Below are 20,418 nucleotides of genomic sequence, written 5' to 3'. Positions count from 1 at the left end.
TGCAACATGGTGCTGTTTTACAGTGTTAGCCAGTGTTGTAGTTTTTCTTAGCCGATGGTCACTAATTACACATTTAGATGCCTGAAAATATCTGGCTGCCTATATTCTAGCAGCTGGATGGGATTCTCTAACAGTCATCATGAATAATTTACAATAATGGTTATTCATGCATGGTGGTTAAAATCCAAAGTTCTTTTTCAATTTTAAGGCAGTAGTGTTTTAAAGCCATGAAATTTATGATGTTCATGCTGTGATATATTTTGATTTAAAATGGTTTTACTAGCAGGCAGCATGATGTCGCAGCAGGTGGAGCTGCCGTTTACAGCTTCAGTCCCAAGCTCAGACTATTGTCTGTGTGGAATTTATGTGCATGTTACCCCTGTGTCCACATGCGTTTCGTCCATGTTTTTACAGTTTCCTCCCACCACCCAAAAAAGCCAATTGGTGTCCTGGCCTCAGTGTTTTGTCCCTAGATGTGAATGTGCATGTGAATAGAGCCCAGTAATTGACTGGAGTCCCATCCAGGGTGTTTTCCTGCTTCCTGAGATAGACTCTGGATCCACTGCAATCATTATCAGATAAAGGTATTGCTGAAGAGGAATCTTTCATCAACAGCCTTAACCTATACCTCTACCAGGCTAAAGGTTCACTTTAATTACTATAAGCCTAACATAAGACAAACTTTGGTAAAATTATTAGTTACATTATTGAGGTGAAGTCATGGTTTCATTGTAAACTCTCTCACTCACTCATTTTCTACCGCTTATCCAAACTACCTCGGGTCACAGGGAGCCTGTATCTCAGGCGTCATCGGGCATCAAGGCAGGATACACCCTGGACGGAGTGCTAACCCATTACAGGGCACACACACACTCTTATTCACTCACGCAATCACACACTACGGACAATATTCCAGAGATGCCAATCAACCTACCATACATGTCTTTGGACCTGGGGAGGAAACCGGAGTACCCGGAGGAAACCCCCGAGTTACGGGGATCATTGTAAACTGACTTTTACTGTAATCATGTAATCATGCAGCCTTACTAATTAAACACAAATGATAGTGACATTATACAGTATATTACAACAGCATATACAGTGTATTTGTTACTAGGAGACATTATCTAAGCTTGTGTTACGGTTTTTATATACAGTTGTTGTGAACAGTGTAGCCGGCTCTTCCCTTAGCTGCACTTTAAATCATAAAGGGCTTACAACTGCTTAAATGCTGTGTCTTGTTTTTTTGGCATGTTGTTGGGCTCTGCTCGCAGCCTTATCTATGTTAAACACCTTTACCAGCTTGGCCCACTATTGTGATGCTGGGATTTCTACAGAGGGCCACAAGAGGATTATTCTGGTACATAGGGCTTAGCAAAACCTCTGCGTTAAGGTCACAATAACAGAAAACTGATAAGACCAGGCTCTGTACAGACAACAAGTGCGGGCGCTATTGTGTTTTTTGATTAATTGTGTTTCTTCAGAAAAAAGTGCTATAGAAGAAAATTCCTGTGATATAGGAGCTAAAAATGTACATTTGTGTTGTAATCTCTGAGACATGTTTAAAAGGTTAGAGGAGACTTAATTAGCACAATAACAGTTATTGTGATGTTTTTGGGTAATCTGTGAAATTCAGCTTATCTCTTGGGGGGAATTGATTAAAATGGACACCCCCCAGTTTTCCAGGCTATGACAAGAATAAAGACAGACAGACAGAATGATAAACACAGACATACAGAGGGATTAATACTTATACAGACAGATTGACAGGCAAAATGATGAACAATAGATCAATAGATGAACAATAGATGAACAATAGATGAACAATAGATGAACAATAGATGAACAGACAGACAGACAGACAGACAGACAGACAGACAGATAGACAGATAGATAGATAGATAGATAGATAGATAGATAGATAGATAGATAGATAGATAGATAGATAGATAGATAGATAGATAGATAGATAGATAGATAGATAGATAGACAAAAATTACCAGACAAACAGGCACATACAAAACATATGGATGGATTTAAGCACAGGTGGATGGATGGAAACACAGGTGGATGGATGGATGGATGGATGATGGACGGACAGACAGACAGACAGAGATAGATAGATAGATAGATAGATAGATAGATAGATAGATAGATAGATAGATAGATAGATAGATAGATAGATAGATAGATAGATAGATAGATAGATAGATAGATAGATAGATAGATAGATAGATGGATAGATGGATAGATAGTCCTCTGAGCATTCTATTATTTCTGAATACACTGCACTGTATATCAATCTCTTTAACAGCCATTATCACTTACACAGGAGGAAAAAAGGCATGGCAGAACTGTCAACACATAGTCTGTCAAACAATGCGCCACAGCTGAGTATCTGACTTTTTATTATGTTCTATAATGAATACCTCCCACTTGTGTCTTCTCCTAAGCTATGAGTCATGTTCAAATCTATGTTATGATTGAGATTCATGTGGACTTTGTGCAGTACGCAGTTGTGCATGTGCAGTTTGCTCAAACTTAAATCCCCCCCTTGTGGCTCTAAATCTCTCCCTTGAGGTTCTAGATCCCTTCATAAGGAGGAGGATCTCTGTGAATTGAGATTTGATGTGTGTTGAGCTAGCAGCCTCTGACAAGCCAGAAAGAACCTTTAAATTTCTGCAGTGCAGCAAACGCCTTGATCCAGGTGCTGATGATGCATGTTTCTCTCTCCTCCGGACACCTGTTGTCAGTTTTACACTTCATCCCCGAGGGCCAATGTGAGCGATTGTATGCTTTTTCTTCTCTCCTTGCCAAACCCCTGCACTGCTCTGGATCATCAGCATGCTGTGTGCTGTACATTGGCACAGTGTGAAGACTGTATTCCAAAGTCAGACAACCTGACATCTAAAATGAGCTCATTTCCAATTCCAATTCTTTGTCATGTTTAAACTGGCCAGTCAGTTGGTTCAAATCCCCAGCTGAGTTTGTAGATCTGGAATTCTCCCCACACCCCCAAGTATCCTCTTTTTAAAATCTATGATCAGCACATCATCCATCGTCTAGCGAGGGAAAGACCACGGGTGGGTCATAAAACAATTTTGCAGAAACACTCAAATGTGCAAAAAAACAGTGCTTTGATAGATTGCCCAAGTCCCTTTTCTAAATCTTAATACAGTGGTTGCCATGGTGACTGTATCTTCATATTACTATATAGCAAAGCAGGCATTCCACCATCACCCTGCTTTCCTTCGTTATGTGAAACACTCTCATGGCTTGGATTTCTGCTTGCAGGTGCCACACACACACACACACACACACACACACACACACACACACACACACACACACACACACACACACACAATTCTTCCACAACTCTTTCTTCCCTTTGTGTCAGCAGGGACCATATTTCTCCTGGAGCATTGGCTGCGCCTCACCAGCACAGTTATGACATATCATAAACTCATACACTGGACTGTTCATTAGCATGCAGATAACACAAAGCAAAAACAGCAATGTGCTTTCACAATTTCACAATGCCATTACTGTTTTGCTAGACATAACATTTATTTATTTCCCATGTGAAATAAAGCATTGGCAGAACTATACTTTATAGATAAGCACTTACAAATAATACTAGACTTTTTGTGAAAACACAAAAAACACAAACACAGTCATTTGAAAAATGATGCTGAATAATGCAGACAGAAAACATGCTGATATCAATTCAGGAAAAGCATGCTAAACATGTCTACACAAAGAGAACGATTTTTAACGCCCCCATCCTGCTCACATCCAGAAGCCTGAGGTTTTGACTGCCATGGTTTATGTTCATTAGCACAAAACCTGATGCCACAGCCACTGTAATTACACTCACTCATATGTCATTTTGCCATAAAGCTCATGAAACTTTTCATGGATATTTAACAGTGAACACATTTCCAGCCAACTGTCTGCTTTAAAAAACAATACATACAGTATGTCAATTTATTCATTTAAACATATGTCAACTTTAGGGCGGTGGTGGCTCAAATGGTTAAGGCTCTGGGTTAAGGCTAAGGGCCCTCTTGAGTAGGGCCTTTAACCCTCCCTGCTCCAGGGGCACTCTATCATAGCCGCCCCTGCACTCCGTCCCCACTCCGATATGCAAAGAAAAGTATTCCCCAGTGCTGTAATGTATATGTGGCTATAATAAAGACTTCCATGCCCCCTTAATTCAATTCAAAGCTGATATTTAATAGAAGAAAAAAAAAAACAAGTTTACAAAACTACCAGTTCGTTGTTAAAAAAATCAACCATGTCCTGATCACAAACAGAATTTTAAGAATATCAGGAGGAATGTAAACATGCGTAACTGTTTCATGCAAAAATGACAATTTTAATCAACCGACTTTAATAAAAACATCAAAGTAACAGAGTAACTGCAGCCCAGACACAGCACAGATGCTCTTCCTGAGAGACCGTCTCATTTAGCACCAACACAGACAGGAAACAAGCCTCCAAAAAAAGATTAATTATGTTTCATGAGACTGTGAGCTGCTCCAACTGGGCACTCCTTCCATTACACTCTATGTGGTGTTCTCTTCTGCTCTTTGCCACAAGCGGACCAGATTTGCTAATGCTTTTCATGGGAAAGGAGGGTAAAGCACACTCAAAAAAGTCACTAGAATTCACTAGATGATGTAACAGACTAATTTGCATTATTTGTTAAACCATCATGGTTGATTATGGAGCAAAATGTTTACATGAAGACGAATGTATTAGAATAGATTATATAGTTGTTGTTTTTTTGTTTTTTTTTAGAAATTGAAAAAAATGATAAATTGTTTATTAATAGAAAGATGTCACGTTTGGTCATGGCACAACACAACACACAAACTATTACATATTTACCAATAAAATAATTTCTATAGCAAATGTATCTCACAAAAATTTTGGTAGTAAGTAGGCACAAATGAGCACAATGTTACAGATAGAATGGCACTTTCAGATTTAGCCGAAAAGATATGAAACAAACGAACTCGAGCCTGAGAAGCACAATAGTGTGCAGTAATTTTGGTCATGCTTGGAGTACAGGACAGTTCCTTTCTTCTGCTCAATCCTTGTTGCTAGAAATATTGTGCTGAAATAAAGTTCTAAAAAGTTAGCCTCCCTGAACGTGACTTTTTTAACCAGTAACAAAATGACCTACTTTGGACCTCTAGCTAAAAAAAAAGAAAAAACAGACACAGCCCATTTTTCAGTGCAGTGACAGACATTTGATTGTGACTGTTGTGTGTCCTGTCTGATCCTTCACTCTTCATTTTGACATCTGCTGCTGTGTGCAAGAACCAGTCACTGAAATGAAACTCTCAAGCCTCCGCAAAACCAGACCGAAGAAATCGGATTCTTTTTACATCCGTTCACGTCTATCTGCAGCGTTCAACAAGTCACATGTTCAACAGGAAGCTTCTTCATCCCAGGAAGAACAAGACTTTTTATTTACTTTAATAGATATTGAGATATTGACTGATGAGGTCAGACTGAAAGTGTACCCTTTGTGTATTTCTGCTACTTCAGGAAAACTTGAAGGTCTAATACAAAAAAAAAAAAAAAAAAAAAGAAGCTCATTGAATTTATTTAATTCAAATGCACACATCAGTTCCAGGTTATTCCAACATGACATGAGCGTTTATTTGTTAAGCCCTGAATTAAATCTAACATTGAGCTCTTACCTGAGCAGCACACCCACAATGCTGGAGTTCTGTTCAGACTCCATCAAACTGCTGCTATAGCATAAGTTGAATATATGTTTACTTGAACCCTCTCTGTTTACAGTTTCTCTAGTTCAATTACTTTATTGTACTGTATAATATACAGTATGCACACTGGTCGGTGCTAATTTTGTGTATTTGTTCCTGTAGTCTTTTGTATCTTTTGTTTGCACTGTCTTTTGTCTTGCACTGTTTGTACTGGGTTAAACACAATGCATGTGTGTGTGTGTGTGTGTGTGTGTGTGTGTGTGTGTGTGTATGTGTATGTGTGTGTGTGTGTGTGTGTGTGTGTGTGTGTGTGTGTGTGTGTGTGTGTGTGTGTGTGTGTGTGTGTTTGTATGTATTTTGTGTGAGTGTGTGTGTGTGTGTGTTTTGTGTGTGTGTGTGTGTGTATGTGTATGTGTATGTGTATGTGTATGTGTGTGTGTGTGTGTGTGTGTGTGTGTGTGTGTGTGTGTGTGTGTGTGTGTGTGTGTGTGTGTGAGAATGTGTATGTGTGTGTGAGAATGTGTATGTGTGTGTGAGAATGTGTATGTGTATGTGTATGTGTGTGTGTGTGTGTTTTGTGTGAGAATGTGTGTGTGTTTTGTGTGAGAATGTGTGTGTGTTTTGCGTGAGAATGTGTGTGTGTGTGTGTGTGTGTGTGTGTGTGTGTGTGTGTGTGTGTGTGTGTGTGTGTGTGTGTGTGTGTGTGTGTGTGTGTGTGTGTGTGTGTGTGTGTGTGTGTGTGTGTGTGTGTGTGTGTGTGTGTGTGTGTGTGTGTGTGTGCGAGAGAGAGAGAGAGAATGTGTGTGTGTTTCTGGGAATCGACAATTCTAGCCAAAGACCCTGAGTTTCTGAATGAACAACTGTGTTTTATTTTGCAGTTCCATGGAACAATCAGTCCAGAAGGTGAGCATACAGTATGTTTAACAGGCAGATGAATCGCACACATCCTTTATGTCATAAGTGTTCATGGCTTTTATCTGGAAGTGCACTATAAATATTAGGATCTAAAACAGACCTAGGTCCAGACCTGACTATGAATATAGTTACTAGAATAGATGTAGAAGAGCTGAGGATAAACATGATCTAAGAACTGTGTAGGCTGCTATATGTCATTTATTTAGTCATCTGCACTCGCTATAAGAGTGGGCAAAAGCTACACACACCTTACAACAGTGATTATCTTTTATATCTTTATTTACTTTAGGAGCGTTCTTAATAATGCCTGTGTATTCATGCTCTATATCAGTGAAAGATATATCAGACTGGCCAAAACTAACTTTGCACTGAGGGTATAAGATGGGTGTGTTTTTTGTTTTGTTTGCTATAATACTCTGTAGTAGAGGTTTCTAAACTGGTAGATCACAGATGCAGCAAAGTATTTCAATGGAACAAACAATTTATTACGTGCTAAAAGTGGAAAAATTGTAGATAAGTTACTTTAGTTTTCTAAACATGAACCGCCACCACTTCTGTAGCAGATTCTCCAGTTAATCCATTCATACAAGTTATGTAAATAGTTTAGCTGAAGGCATCACAGCAGGCCAGAGACTAGGACCAAAAACATGATCAGAAAAGGGATTTGCACAAATTTTAAATTTTATTAGCCCTCTAAAAACTAAAAACTACAGACTATATGTTACAAAATATATGTTTGTTCTCTCTGCATGAAATTCTTTTTATTTTTATTCTACATGTGGTACTAATCAAACAGTCGTAACACGAAGCTTCACTAATAACCAAAACATAACCATTTCTAATTGTCCTTTTATAATAATCTATGGTTAAACATTAAAAGCTTACTAATGATTCAATCACATTAGTTGCTTATCTAGATGTTTATGTAAATGGTTTTAGTTCAACATTTTTATTTAAATTATTATGTACTTTAATGTCTGGATGTGCAGAGCAATCTTTACAGAAGTTATGTTTTTTCTTCACGGAATGTAACATATTTACCTTTTTTTCACAGTTTTCTTAAGATTGTAGCTTATTTCTAAAACATAAAGGTGATATAGATGTTAACACAGCATTTCTGCTCAGGTATAAATATTGAAAGCTATAAATCTGACCTTTGTAAGGTTTCGGGATCTGCGTCGGCACGGTTATCTGTATCACTCTGCCATCCATGTGGTATACACAACCATCACTCATCACAGCAATTCAGAAGCACCCCATATCTCTGCTTTACACATTGTACATAAAACCTGCCTTGATGCCTTCTCCAAACATAAAAACACAGATTATGGCCTTCTCAGGGACTTTAATGGCTCAGCTGGAGTGTAGACTGGAATACTGCCAAAGGAACATATTTACACTAAGCTATATTTTCTCTGAGTGTCAGTCATGTAATACTTAATGCCATAGCACAATTGCAGATGATTCAAATAAGGCGGAATTTATTTCGCACATCTTCCTCTAATATTCTGTCTATTGATGAGTTTATAAAACAGAATCCCTCCAGCACCCAAACTGTTATATTTGATAACGGATTTCAAGAGCTCAGCTGCTACATGGGTATAAAAGAGCCCGAGATGTTATAGAACTAGAAACAGAGCCACATAGGAGTGGAGGGTGTTGACGAGGGGTTTCTGCCAGTTTCTCCGCGCACGCACAAACAGTAACAGGACACAAAATTGATAGTGTTGGTAGATAAAATGATTTCCTGCCTCTTTAGCTCCCGGCACAAATAATTTAATGTACATTCACAAGAGTTCGGAAAAGCTGCTATATCTGAGCAAGTGTAAAGGGAGCTAGCTGGCAAAAAGGGTTTAATGAAAAACATAATTTTCTAGTAATAACAGGATGCACACTGGGGGAAACAGGAACGGAGCTATCTTTCATCAGAGGACTGAGATGAAGCATCTTAAAAGGTGTGTTTCTTTGAAATATATAGCAATTCTGAAGACAGCAGGTACGATATAGAGATTACGTAGCAATTAAGAACCTGCAATTAGGAAAGAAAGGTTCGACCCAGAATGTAAGAGAAATCCTACTTTCAAGATGACAGCATCCTTATAAGCATATAATTCATTTAGGTGTCGCATCATTAGTCATTACTCATGTAATTATCCCAAAACAGAGCACAGTAGGATGTAAATGTTACCTTCGGGTATTGCTGCACAGGAATAAGCACTCTCTCTGACAGCTTGATGTTTTTGTTGCTGATGACATCCAGGTATTTCTTCACCTCGCCGTCTTTCCTGAGCTCGTCCCCTTCGTACTTTTCGATTTCTGGAACAGAATAAACAATGAGCCTTGAGATGTATTCAGAGTACGGGTCAAAGAGCTTTTCTCTTTACTTGCCTTCTAGCACAGTGAGACGTGCAAAACAAAACAATGCAGCTGAGATGCTTTTTCAGGGATCTCTCTCTTTCTCTCTCACTCGTTTTTTTTTCTGCAGTGTACATTTTGCTTAGCAGAAAACTAAACCGGACACCAGAGAGATATAGTGTGCTTTATTAAGCGTGTGGATCACCCGATTTTAGCAATGTCCGAATGTGAACACTGTTGTATGTGTCACTCGGCTCATTAGGTCTACTAAACACTTGTTAGCAAGTGAGGTCCGAACTGAAAAAAAAAACTTGCCGCACAACACTGTAATACGTCTTGGTTGAGGGATTTTATGGCACTTTTGAGGATTGAGCCAGAGATAGAGCAGACACGCAGCATTAAGGAGGCCACGAATGAAGCTGTCACAAGGCTTCCTCGAGGGATTCCCCCAGCCATCACAGGTAAATTAATGCTCGACAGAATTAAGAATTATGAACCTGCACTACTCTTGTAGAACAATACAGCTGAGACCTCGAGTGAGAGAGAGAGAGAGAGAGAAATACAAGAGCTCAGCAGGAGGAGCTCATTATTTCTCACCTCTGCAGCAACATGCTCAGCTTCTTCAATCTGCACCAAAATTATATTCATCCATTCTCACTTCTCCATACACTGGGGCTGTATGTAGAAAAAGCCTCCTGCTGCTGTTGACTCCACCTAGTTGTTTTTTACCCCCAGTCCTCAGAAAAGACACGCTCACCTCTGTGAGGCATTATCAGCACAGTATCCAGGCTACCTGCAGCTTTAAGGCAGCTTTTTGTCCACATGTGTAGTTACTATAAACCACAGTCTCTATGGGGCACCTTTAATACCGCTGTCTGTTTCTGTAGGCAGAGCATATTTATTAGTGGTGGGTTATTCAGGGAATGACCTTAACCAAGCTAAAGCTAATAACAGCAAGAAAACAAGCTGAACTATTTATATGTTTATAACACTTTGCATTTATTACAGATCTTATCATGTAGGTATAAGCACAGGATCTCAAATAGCCTTGTACTGTATCATTTAATGTAATCAAAAATAGCTCTGGTGAATCAAATAGTAGAGGGCGACTGTTATAAATCAGATAGCTGAGGTAAGCCCCTGTGTCTTCTAAAGATAAAAATACATCAATACACTATTTCATTTTTGGCCTTCACATCTGGTCAGATTATTTGTTGTTAACAAATGGATTATTTTGGGTTTTTTTTGTAGGGCACTACAGCACCACCAGTTCTCTGAATAAAATGCACACTATGGTATGAAAATTCAAGGCTGGGTCTTATTTCTCTCTAGCTCGGACAGTGGCAGGTGATTAAACAGTGTTAGACACCCGGTAGAATTTAGAGTTTATCTATTTAATCCAGACACATCTGTAAAACGTCGTCAGCAGTGATTGAGAAGATCGAATGCGTGATACGGTCACGGGCGTAATAAATATTGCAGAGTGTATTACTTGGGTTGTTTTCGGACTCGTGTGTTTTTGCTGCTATCCAAATCTTTCCAATCTATCCAATTTTTTTAAATATTATTTTGGTGCTATTATGTGCAGTAAGGCTCCTCACCTCTTCTTTGTCACAATGTTCCTTTGCTAATCATGGTACACGTGTGTTTCAAAACTAATGATGTCATCATAGGATAAATCAGACACACACAGGTTACTTTACATCCTGAGTGCAGACCCGAATCAGTGTTGCATTCACATTCAAATTGTAGCACAGTTCCAGTGCAACCAAACTCATACTCCCTCCTACAGATACCATGGTGTGCTTCCTGGTTTGCATGACAGCTTTCACGTTACCGATTCTTCCCACAAACCCTGCACTGTGTCAGACTAAGCTGCCAGTGTGAAAGTTGCCTTACTCTACCCCCCCCCCCCCCAAGAACCTTTGGAAGAGACAGTTAACAAAAATTAAGCATATGTTGTCCAAACCGAGTACAAGACAAAAGGACAGAGGGAAAAAGCTTTAGTGATGTCTCATATGAAAGGAAGGACTGCATTGATTTGAAAATGTTAGGTATTCAGAGGAAACATGACATGAAGCCAGCAAAGCTTCAGTGTAGAGTTATTAAAATATTTAAGCCCTGCCATGTACTTTACAGTTAAATAGCAAAATACAAACTGTTACAGTATTGTGTATTATTTTGTTGGATTAATACACATTGTGTGTCCCTGTGTAGTATTTCTAATGCTATATTAGATGTATGTGGAATCACAAAGCTTTAATTACAAGCTTTTTCTAACACCAGTAAATTCCAACAACGGCAGGATGAAGCCACAGCGGAGTCATCGACATGCTCCATTCGTACACATGGTGACAATTTATGTTCAGGTCGACTGGATGGCTCTTCCAAACGTGACAGGGGCTCTTTTATTCTGTCACGCGGCGTGAAGAGGTAGTCCGGATTAGAACACACTTCACTCACTCCTCCTTTCATTCTCCTTCTATGAAAGGCACAAAAGACGTTAAACTGAGCTGAAAATGAGAGACACTTGGCAACTCTGAGCTGACAATGCAGTGAGGTGAGCATTTGATTCACGGACATCTGCAGCTAGGCGGTAGCTCCAGACCACGAAAAAACACACCTGTTGTACCACAATATTTCAATTCTGATTAGTCAGAGTTTCTTTATTAATTGTCCATAACAGTTGTGCCACCCATAATGTTTATAATAACGTACTCGTTGTAATACATTTTCAAACGTGTTTATTTAGTAGTTTTGGATGGTGGCTCCAGGGGCAGCACAAACAATGGCTAAGTCTACAAGACAGCGGAGTTTGCACTTCTTCTGGTACTAAGAACTAAATTGTTTAACAGCAGTTTCACATCATTAAGAGTATTAAACTGTGCAATAAAATAATTAATTGATGACAAATTTCAACAAATAATCAGCTGGGTATTGTCAGAGACTGGGACTATAATCTGCCAGAGCACTGGAGGGCGCTGGCAGGTTTATTGTTATTTATTATGTGATTATGTCTAGGGGGTCACAGTGACTTAGTGTTTAGCACATTTGCCTCACACGTCCAGGGTTGGGGGATCGATTCCCGCCTCCGCCTTCTGTGTGTGGAGTTTGCATGTTCTCCCCGTGCCTCGGGGGTTTCCTCCGGGTACTCCGGTTTCCTCCCCCGGTCCAAAGACATGCATGGTAGGTTGATTGGCATCTCTGGAAAATTGTCTGTAGTGTGTGAGTGAATGAGAGTGTGTGTGCCCTGCGATGGGTTGGTACTCCGTCTAGGGTGTATCCTGCCTTGATGCCCGATGATGCCTAAGATAGGCTCCCTGTGACCCAAGGTAGTTCGGATAAGTGGTAGAAATGAATGAATGATTATGTCTTGTATGAGTTCACCTGTTTCCCATTGTTCCAAATGTGGGGCAGTGGTGGCTCAAGCAGTTAAGGCTCTTGGTTGTGAATTGGGGTTCAAGCCCCAGCACTCTGAAGCTGTGACTTTTGGGCCCTTGAGCAAGGCCCTTAACCCTCACTGCTCCAGGGGTGCTGTATCATAGCTGACCCTGTTCTCTGAACCAAACCTCCAAAGTCAGGATATGTCAGGAAAGAATTTAACTGAGCTGTAATATATATTTGACAAGATAAAGGCTTGCTCTATAATAAGGCATGTTATTTATACCCCTCTTTGTGTGTCGACTGTTTGACGAGTCATTGTTCACAACATGCGCTATATTGGCTGTTGTGTGCTGTCGCATCTATGTTTTTTTCCTATGTACTGAGTAACCTTGCTTTTTTGTTTTAGTTTTTTATGTAGTTTTCACATGCTCTTATTTTGGTTAGTACCATATCTTGTTTAAATTAAGCGATATTTTGTTATGTTCTCGTCAAATAAACCATGGTTCATCTCTATCTCTGCACTTGGCTCAGCTCAATCATGCCACTCCATCGCCAATGTGACAGGTATGTTACTTATTTAATCTAATCTAATCAATACACAATTGTCAGACTGTATATGACTAAAGAATATTATTCATAATAACACACTACAGTGTTTATAACCATTTATAATCACACCCTCCAGTGTCACCTAAATGAGGATGAGGTTCTCTCTTAAGTCTGGATCCTCTCAAGGTTTCTTCCTCTGACATCTAAGGGAGTTTTTCCTTACCACAGTCACCTCAGTCACCTAAGACTTTCTCATTGGGGATAAATACAAACACAATTAAATAAAAGTCTAATTTTAATCTTGAACTTTTGTATAATATTAATCCTTGCATAATATTTATACTATATTTCTTATGTTGTAAAGCTGCTTTGAGACAATATATATGGTCAAAAGCACTATTCAAATAAAACTGAATTGGATTGAATTGTTTTCCAACAGTGATTCCCATTGGGGTTTAATTCAAACCATTGTTGAAAATAAAATATAAATCTAACCAAATTAATGCTGTTTGTCTGTAATAACTGCCACTATACAGAAATAGTTTGATTTCAATTCAGTGTTACTCTTAGTCATTGACTTACACTGATATTTTATAATGAGGCACATCCAGTATATTTTATGGGGCAAAATGAACAAAACCAGAGATATGAGGATGACTTCATTTCATTCTTTTTAAATGGAGGTAAATGAATTCTAGCTTTTAAATGTACAAATATACATTTCATCACTGTTCAAGGCTGTATGAAAATTGCTATAACCATCAAAAGATTCATGTCTTTCTGGCTTTTACTTTCATGCTATAATTATCAAGAGACCTTTGCCGACTCAGGCTTGCCAGGTGTGTTCCTCTCTCATGACATGGAAAGGCTTTGTGGCATTTCTCTTGTGTTAAACAGGGGAGAAATAGAGATTCTCTAAACACAATTCCATTATCTACTCTCCACTCAGGCACTTAGGCAGGTCATAAAGTATGTTGTCAAGGGCAGTAAAGAATATTACCCTGGACGAATAGTGGGCCAACAAAGCTACACTGCTCTTATCTCCCAGAGGCGACGTCTAATTTATTACAACTACTACATTTAATTGAATGTTCCCACAATAGACACGAAAACGTCAACTTTCTGAATACCAAAGTGTCTATAGACTTTCACAGTATTACAATGTACTTATCTGTTCAACCATCTTTTTTTTTTTTTTTACCCAATTGAAACTCTTTAAAAAGGGATTGATTTTGCAGTCATGATCAAATGGGAACCTGGATCAAAAAAAATTACTTGACTTGAAAAAAATCTGTTTGAACAGCTCTCCAACTTATTCCCACTAAAAAAGTGACTAGAGTTTCTCACTAGCCCCCAGTGAGACTACATTTCTCCCTGATGCATCATTACAAAGTGCCCATAGTGCACCATAAAAGCAAGAAATAGAACCCCTCTAAGAACTTTTTACACAACATTTAGGTTTATATTTCGATATATATTTCCGATAGCTGGATAATGGAAAATAGAATTTACTTAATGCAAAAAGTTTAATCAAACTGCAAGCGTTAATGTTCATCGATATTAATGGTGGATTTCAATAACCTGTACCTCCACTAAACAAATAACTGTTTTATAGGCCAAACACCAAATATTTTGGTTCTTAGAGGTTTTTAGAATCATGTGCATTTAGAACCAAAGAATATATAAAAAAAACCCTAAATAGCATTTTCCAAGTTATGGACACCGTATACAAATGCAGAAAACTAATAAACTCCACAGGAAAAACTATGAGCATGCATAGAGGAGCTAATATTAGTTTAGATAACTGGCAGAGAAAGAGATAAGCTCATTTACAGCATATTAAAGGTGGTACATCTTGGCCATTTAAAGCTTCCTCATTTTATCCCATTTTTCGTTCTGTTTCTTCTTATCGCTGTGTATCGGCGTGATGCACATTCCTAAATCAACCTAACTGGATCCCAGAGGGATTAGTATAATGTTGGACTTATAGAATTGCACACAGCAGAAAACTCCACTTCTGGTGGTATCCGGAAATGTGAGCTGATTACCTGCTTTCTTCTTAAGTAGACTAAGACCTTCATAATATGTTTTTTGAAGGACAGGTTTTTAGTGTTTAGATGTATATATTCATGCTCTGCTGGAATTTTGTAGACAATAACGGCACAGAACTGATTATTACTGGTTTCCTTTCTAAAAAAAAAACTCAGTGAACGTTACAGTTTGACCTCTAAATAAGATAAGGACATCTCAGCATTCTCGCTGCAATTAAAATCTCTGCCACCACAGCCAGTACAACTCCTCCAGGCTTCTCTGGAGACACAGAGGAAAAGCAGTGGAGCTTTCAGGCTGTTGGTGGACAGATGTCAGCTCAGCGGGTTCCTGTGGCTTTCGGCAAGCCGTAACGAAGTTACAGCACAGAGTGATGCTAATTAAGTCAAGAGATCTGAATTTCTGCTTGTGGTTAGGAAAATATGCTAGTGTTCAAATGTAACTAGAATTCAGAAGCTAGTGGTAATGTGTGGATTTTTCTGTATAACTCAAAAATGGCCAGAGATCACATTCTCATTTTTCATTAGAGCTCTTTGTTCTCCTAAAACGTAATAGCTCTCTCTATCATAATAAAGTTCCTTAATTGAAACTTTGCCTGGGGAATTTTATTCCCAATACAGGGCTGTTTGTGCATGCAAGGGCATTCAAGTCTATATATACATGTATATACTGTATATTGTGACGGCGGAGAATGCACCACCGTCCAGCACAGCCAAAATACAGCTCCTCACTCCTGACAGGCTACAAAGGCCAGAAGGAAAAGGCGGTGCTTCAGCACTATGGACAGTGCCGCTGACAAAGCGCTAAAAAGGATTCAGCACCAAAGTGGGGTGGAAGAATTCCCGCCGAAAAGCAGAGAGCCAATCAGGAGAGTCACTGTGGCACTCACCCTCTGGCTGTGCAACACAGGCTCAGCGGCGAGAGGGAGGTATGGAGAATGCAGGCACTGGACACAGAGGAAGCTCCCGGACCTACGATGGGGCAGGTCTTACGACATCTTCTGCAGACCTCATCAGCATGAGGTGACCCATGAGCTGGCCAAAAGGGTCAAGAGCATCACAGAGAAATTACTGGAGTTCCGGCATGGCTTCCCTGTGGTGACAAGCTCCCTCCTTGATCCCAGCTACGACACTCAGCACAGACTCACTAAGCTTAGTGACGCTAGGCCCCTCTGCTGGCTGTGGATGTCGCTCAGCCCTTCTGCTCGGCTGTGGACGTTGCTCAGCCCTTCTGTTCGGCTGTGGACATCGCTCGGCCCTTCTGCTCAGCTGTAGACGTCGTTCGGCCCTCTCTGGCTGCGCTGCTGTGTGCCTTGCTCCCCCCACCTACCTCGCCGTTTTTCTTGCTCCCCCCACCTATCTCGCCGTTTGCCTTGCTCCCCCCACTGGAGCCTGCTCGCAAGAGGGCCGCCGCCCCAGAGCCCGCTCACAAAATGTCTGCCGCCGCTCTTTTAAAGACGCAGTTTGTCGAGGGTTGTGCTTGACCCACGCCAAGAGCGCCGATGTGGTTGTGTAACAAAATGGAGAGCTAGGCTCAGTGGCTAGAGGGAGGAAAGGGGGTGTGCCTAATGGAACTAACGGACAGTATCTCTCTGATATACTTTTACAGAAACTTCCAGCTGACCCAAAACCCCAGAATGCTGGCTGAGCCTAAGCTATGCTCCTGAAGAGGACTGCTTCACCTTGCTATTGCCGTCCACTCTCACGCTGCCTACACTAGGACCAGGGAACCTTGCACAAGAGAACCTAAGACCCTGGAAAAGGAGGGACAAGTTTGTTTCCACTTTACCACTGATGTTTCGGCTGCACTGAAATTGCGCCTTTACTTTAAAGTAAAAATAAAGCCACTTCATGGTTATTCTTCCGTGCTTATTCTTCCATGTCCCACCGTGCCGAGTTTGCTACAATATACGTACATTTTATATATATATATATATATATATGGGCCCTTTGGGCCCTTAAGCAAGGCCCTTAACCCGCTCTGCTCCAGAGGTACTGTATCATGGCCTGATCCTGTGCTCTGACCTGAACTTTTCTTTCCGCTGTGCTGTAAATTTGGCAAAAGGTTTATTCTTTATATGTTTGTTATTAAAACAACAGTGATCAATTTATCTATTAAGGAGATTCTTAAATTTCACAAGCACACATTTGGCTGGTCCTCACTAGAAAACAAGCCAAAAAAAAGGGATACTGAGGTTAATGATAATTAACATTAAAGTAATATTAAAAATCTAGTGTTGTATTAATTAGCTTTAATAAATTAATGTTTAATTATTTTGTGTTTGCGGTCTTTATATCTTTAGTTGTAAGGAAAGTCTTAAGGATGATAGGAATATGTAATATACTTTCTCTTTTTTTACTAAAAGTACCTAATAGCTTCCTTTCGGTCACTATGGTAACGGTTAGCATGCTGATTAGATGTTGTCATGGTGTATTTATAATTATCTATTTAAATTAAAAATTACACCGTGTGTGTGTGTGTGTTTGTGTGTGTGTGTGTGTCTGTGTGTGTGTGTGTGTGTCTGTGTGTCTGTGTGTCTGTGTGTCTGTGTGTGTGCTGCATTAAAGCGACCCTCCTCTTGTCTTTTCTTGCCTCTGAACCCACATCCATCAAAATAAGGAGAGGAAGAGTAAAGGACTAATAAAAATAACTATGTTAGGTCATTTGAAAATAAAAAATAAAAATCCTATCTGATTTTATGTTCCAATGCCGGTAAAATGGGAACTGACAAACACACATAACATAACAAGCACACATAACAATAATTAAACACAGATGTAATTGCACTGAAGGGTGTCAATAATTCTAAAGATAGCTGGAAATTCTTAATAAAAATGCATTAAAACCTATAAGAATTTTCTCAAAAAATCTATAAGTCAAGAATTTTCCTCAATAGTATAGACTTGATTTCTTCCAAAAAAAATTGAGTGAAGAAAAATACAATATAGCAAATATGGACGATATTTCTGTCTCACAGATGATAAATGGGATGCCGAAAACAAAAAAGAGAAAAAGAGACCTACCTTGTGGTTTAGAGACCGAGCTTCAGGGAAACTATCAATTTGTTCAGTAACAGAACAATCCTGAAAATGGCATAATAACTGTCATTAACCTATCATCCTGTGCATGATTGTTTTCAAACAGGAAAAAATGCTTGATGAGTTTTGCAATAGAGAGCTTTCAGCAAGCATCGATCCTATAATCACACTAAATTTCAGCTCTCCTTCCATAAGTGTTTGTCACTTGTTGGAGAGCTGGATACAGAGGTGGTATAATTTCTGTTTCATTATACAACATACAAAACAGACGTTTGTGTCGCCATTGATGCAAATTAAAGTATCAGAATGCATATTGGACAATGAATGACAAGAATAAAGCACATTAGACCACGACGCTGTCAAATTTCTATTCAGATTACTCATAATATATTGATGAATCTTATATAGCAGCACAGATTAAAACTCGCTGCAAGGCTAATCGCAAACTGGTGTACGGAGATGTTTATTTAGCATTTTTATAAAGTGTTTCCTGTGTAAGCACTTTGTAACAGTCAGAGGGGAAGTTTATCAGTAAACATTACAAATTGTAATAATTTTGCCTTGTTAACTTCAAGTGAGAGAGAAAGAGAAAGAGAGAGAGAGACAGAGACAGAGACAGGCTGGGGAGGAAACAACTCTGTAGAGCTGTTATAATGTCAGTGAGTGAGATAGAGAAAGAGGGAGAAAGTGAGGGGGGGGTAGATGGGTTGCTAAAATGTGAACTCATTTCCTGGACATTGCACAACGTTGCTATAACCATGAACAGATGAAAGGAATGTGTTTTTCTTCCTGGGTTTGGGGTTCGATTCCCACTTTGTGTCTTCTGCCGTGTGTTCATGAATTTGCATGTTCTCCACGTGCTTCAGGAGTTTCCTCCATATACTTTGGTTTCCTCAACCAGTCCAAAGATGTGTGGTAGCCTAATTGCCAACTCTAAATTTTCTGTACTGTCTGAACGGTTGTGATGGTTTAGCACCCTAACCCTGCCTTGTGCCCTGAGTCCCCTGGGATAGACTCTAGGTTCCCTCCAACCCTGTGTAGGATATGGTGGCCACACCTCTCAGTCACTGATTCATTTCTTATAACTGCTCAACCATTGTGTTTTATTCCTTGAAATATTCTTGACTTTGTAGTTGCACATGCACTAAGACTCAGAGCATATGATGACACATCGTCTCTCAATCATTTATTAGTTCTCATTTGAGACATGGCAAACCGGACCATATGGCTCGTCTCGGAGTGTACTCACAAATGAAATAAGGTAATCTGGCCCAGCTCCACAGAGCAGCTAGGAGAATGCTTCAGAACACGCTTCGCTTTCATAATACATAAAAATCAATATGTCCTTAAAAGAAAAAAAGCTTTAGGCAGATGCTTGTCTCTGTATCAGAGGCGTTTTTCATCAAACAGTATCAGAAGGCCAGGGACTGAACCTCAGATTTAATCTTTTTTTACCACAAGGGGATAGTATAGAAGCGCTAAAAGGCATGCTTCCATACTGAAACCTATTCTATGAATTCAGGGTAAAAGTCACTTGTTTAAAGCTAAGAAGTTCTACATTTTATTTAAGTAATAGCATTTCTTTGGCAATGTATCAAGTCCTTTTAAGGTTTAGTAATAAAGAGGAATTACTTTAGTGATTTAAACAAAATGGGAGATGCCATCTGAGCCTCCTGCTCACCTCATCATAATGCGCTCTTGTGGAACAGATTAGTTTAACTGAACATATTGATATCTGTGCCAGCATTTCAACCCGGCACTGAGACCATAGTAAAAGATGCTGCAATTCACAGATGGCTGGAATCTTTGGGACAAGCTCGGTTTAGTTTCAATTGAGATGAACGTAAATAAAATAGGGAAAAGTATGAAAAATTGTAGTTGCCTCATTATCACTGATATTCAGATTCAAATATAGAGCCTCTAAAGAGCCAATCCTAATGTAAAGAAGTATAAAATGACAGTTCTAAACCATTTCTGCAAAATCTCGGAAACGTCCCATTACAATTTCATTATCGGTACATTATTACAGTCAGTTAATAATAAAAATACATTTCAAATAAATTGAATAATAAACTTGGATTCCAGCCCTTCACGATTTCACATGTTTGGTGAAGCCTGTCTGAGGAAGTCTGTGACAGGGAAATGTCAGGATATATCCAAATGTTGACTTTAGTCGATTATTTCATACTTAATTTCTATTTGTCATATTTTCTAATGATGTATCTTTATGCTTCACAATCTTGAAAACCTGTTGTTTATAGATAATTATGCAAATACACAGTTTCTTATATATTCTTAAAAAAATCTCCTGCTAACTTCTGTAAAACAATGCAAACTTAAAAGGAGACTGAAATTTAAGAAAATGTACTTAAAATAATTTCAGC

General features: G+C 39.2%; 1 protein-coding gene across 2 annotated transcripts in view; it reads right to left on the bottom strand.

Annotated features, from left to right (window-relative positions):
- The window catches only part of khdrbs2 (KH domain containing, RNA binding, signal transduction associated 2), a 104,097-nt gene that overhangs the window by 71,793 nt on the left and 11,886 nt on the right, over positions 1-20,418 (bottom strand). For both annotated transcript variants that reach the window (XR_007140290.1, XM_027174826.2), the window contains exon 2: positions 8,848-8,975. Coding sequence is in view for 1 of the 2 variants with exons in the window: in XM_027174826.2 (XP_027030627.1) it covers positions 8,848-8,975 (128 nt within the window). In the remaining variant the exon portion in view is untranslated. The remainder of the gene's footprint in view (positions 1-8,847; positions 8,976-20,418) is intronic.

Source organism: Tachysurus fulvidraco, chromosome 4 (genome assembly GCF_022655615.1).
Source record: "Tachysurus fulvidraco isolate hzauxx_2018 chromosome 4, HZAU_PFXX_2.0, whole genome shotgun sequence".
Classification (NCBI taxonomy): domain Eukaryota; kingdom Metazoa; phylum Chordata; class Actinopteri; order Siluriformes; family Bagridae; genus Tachysurus; species Tachysurus fulvidraco.
This window is presented reverse-complemented; position numbering and strand designations above follow the sequence as displayed.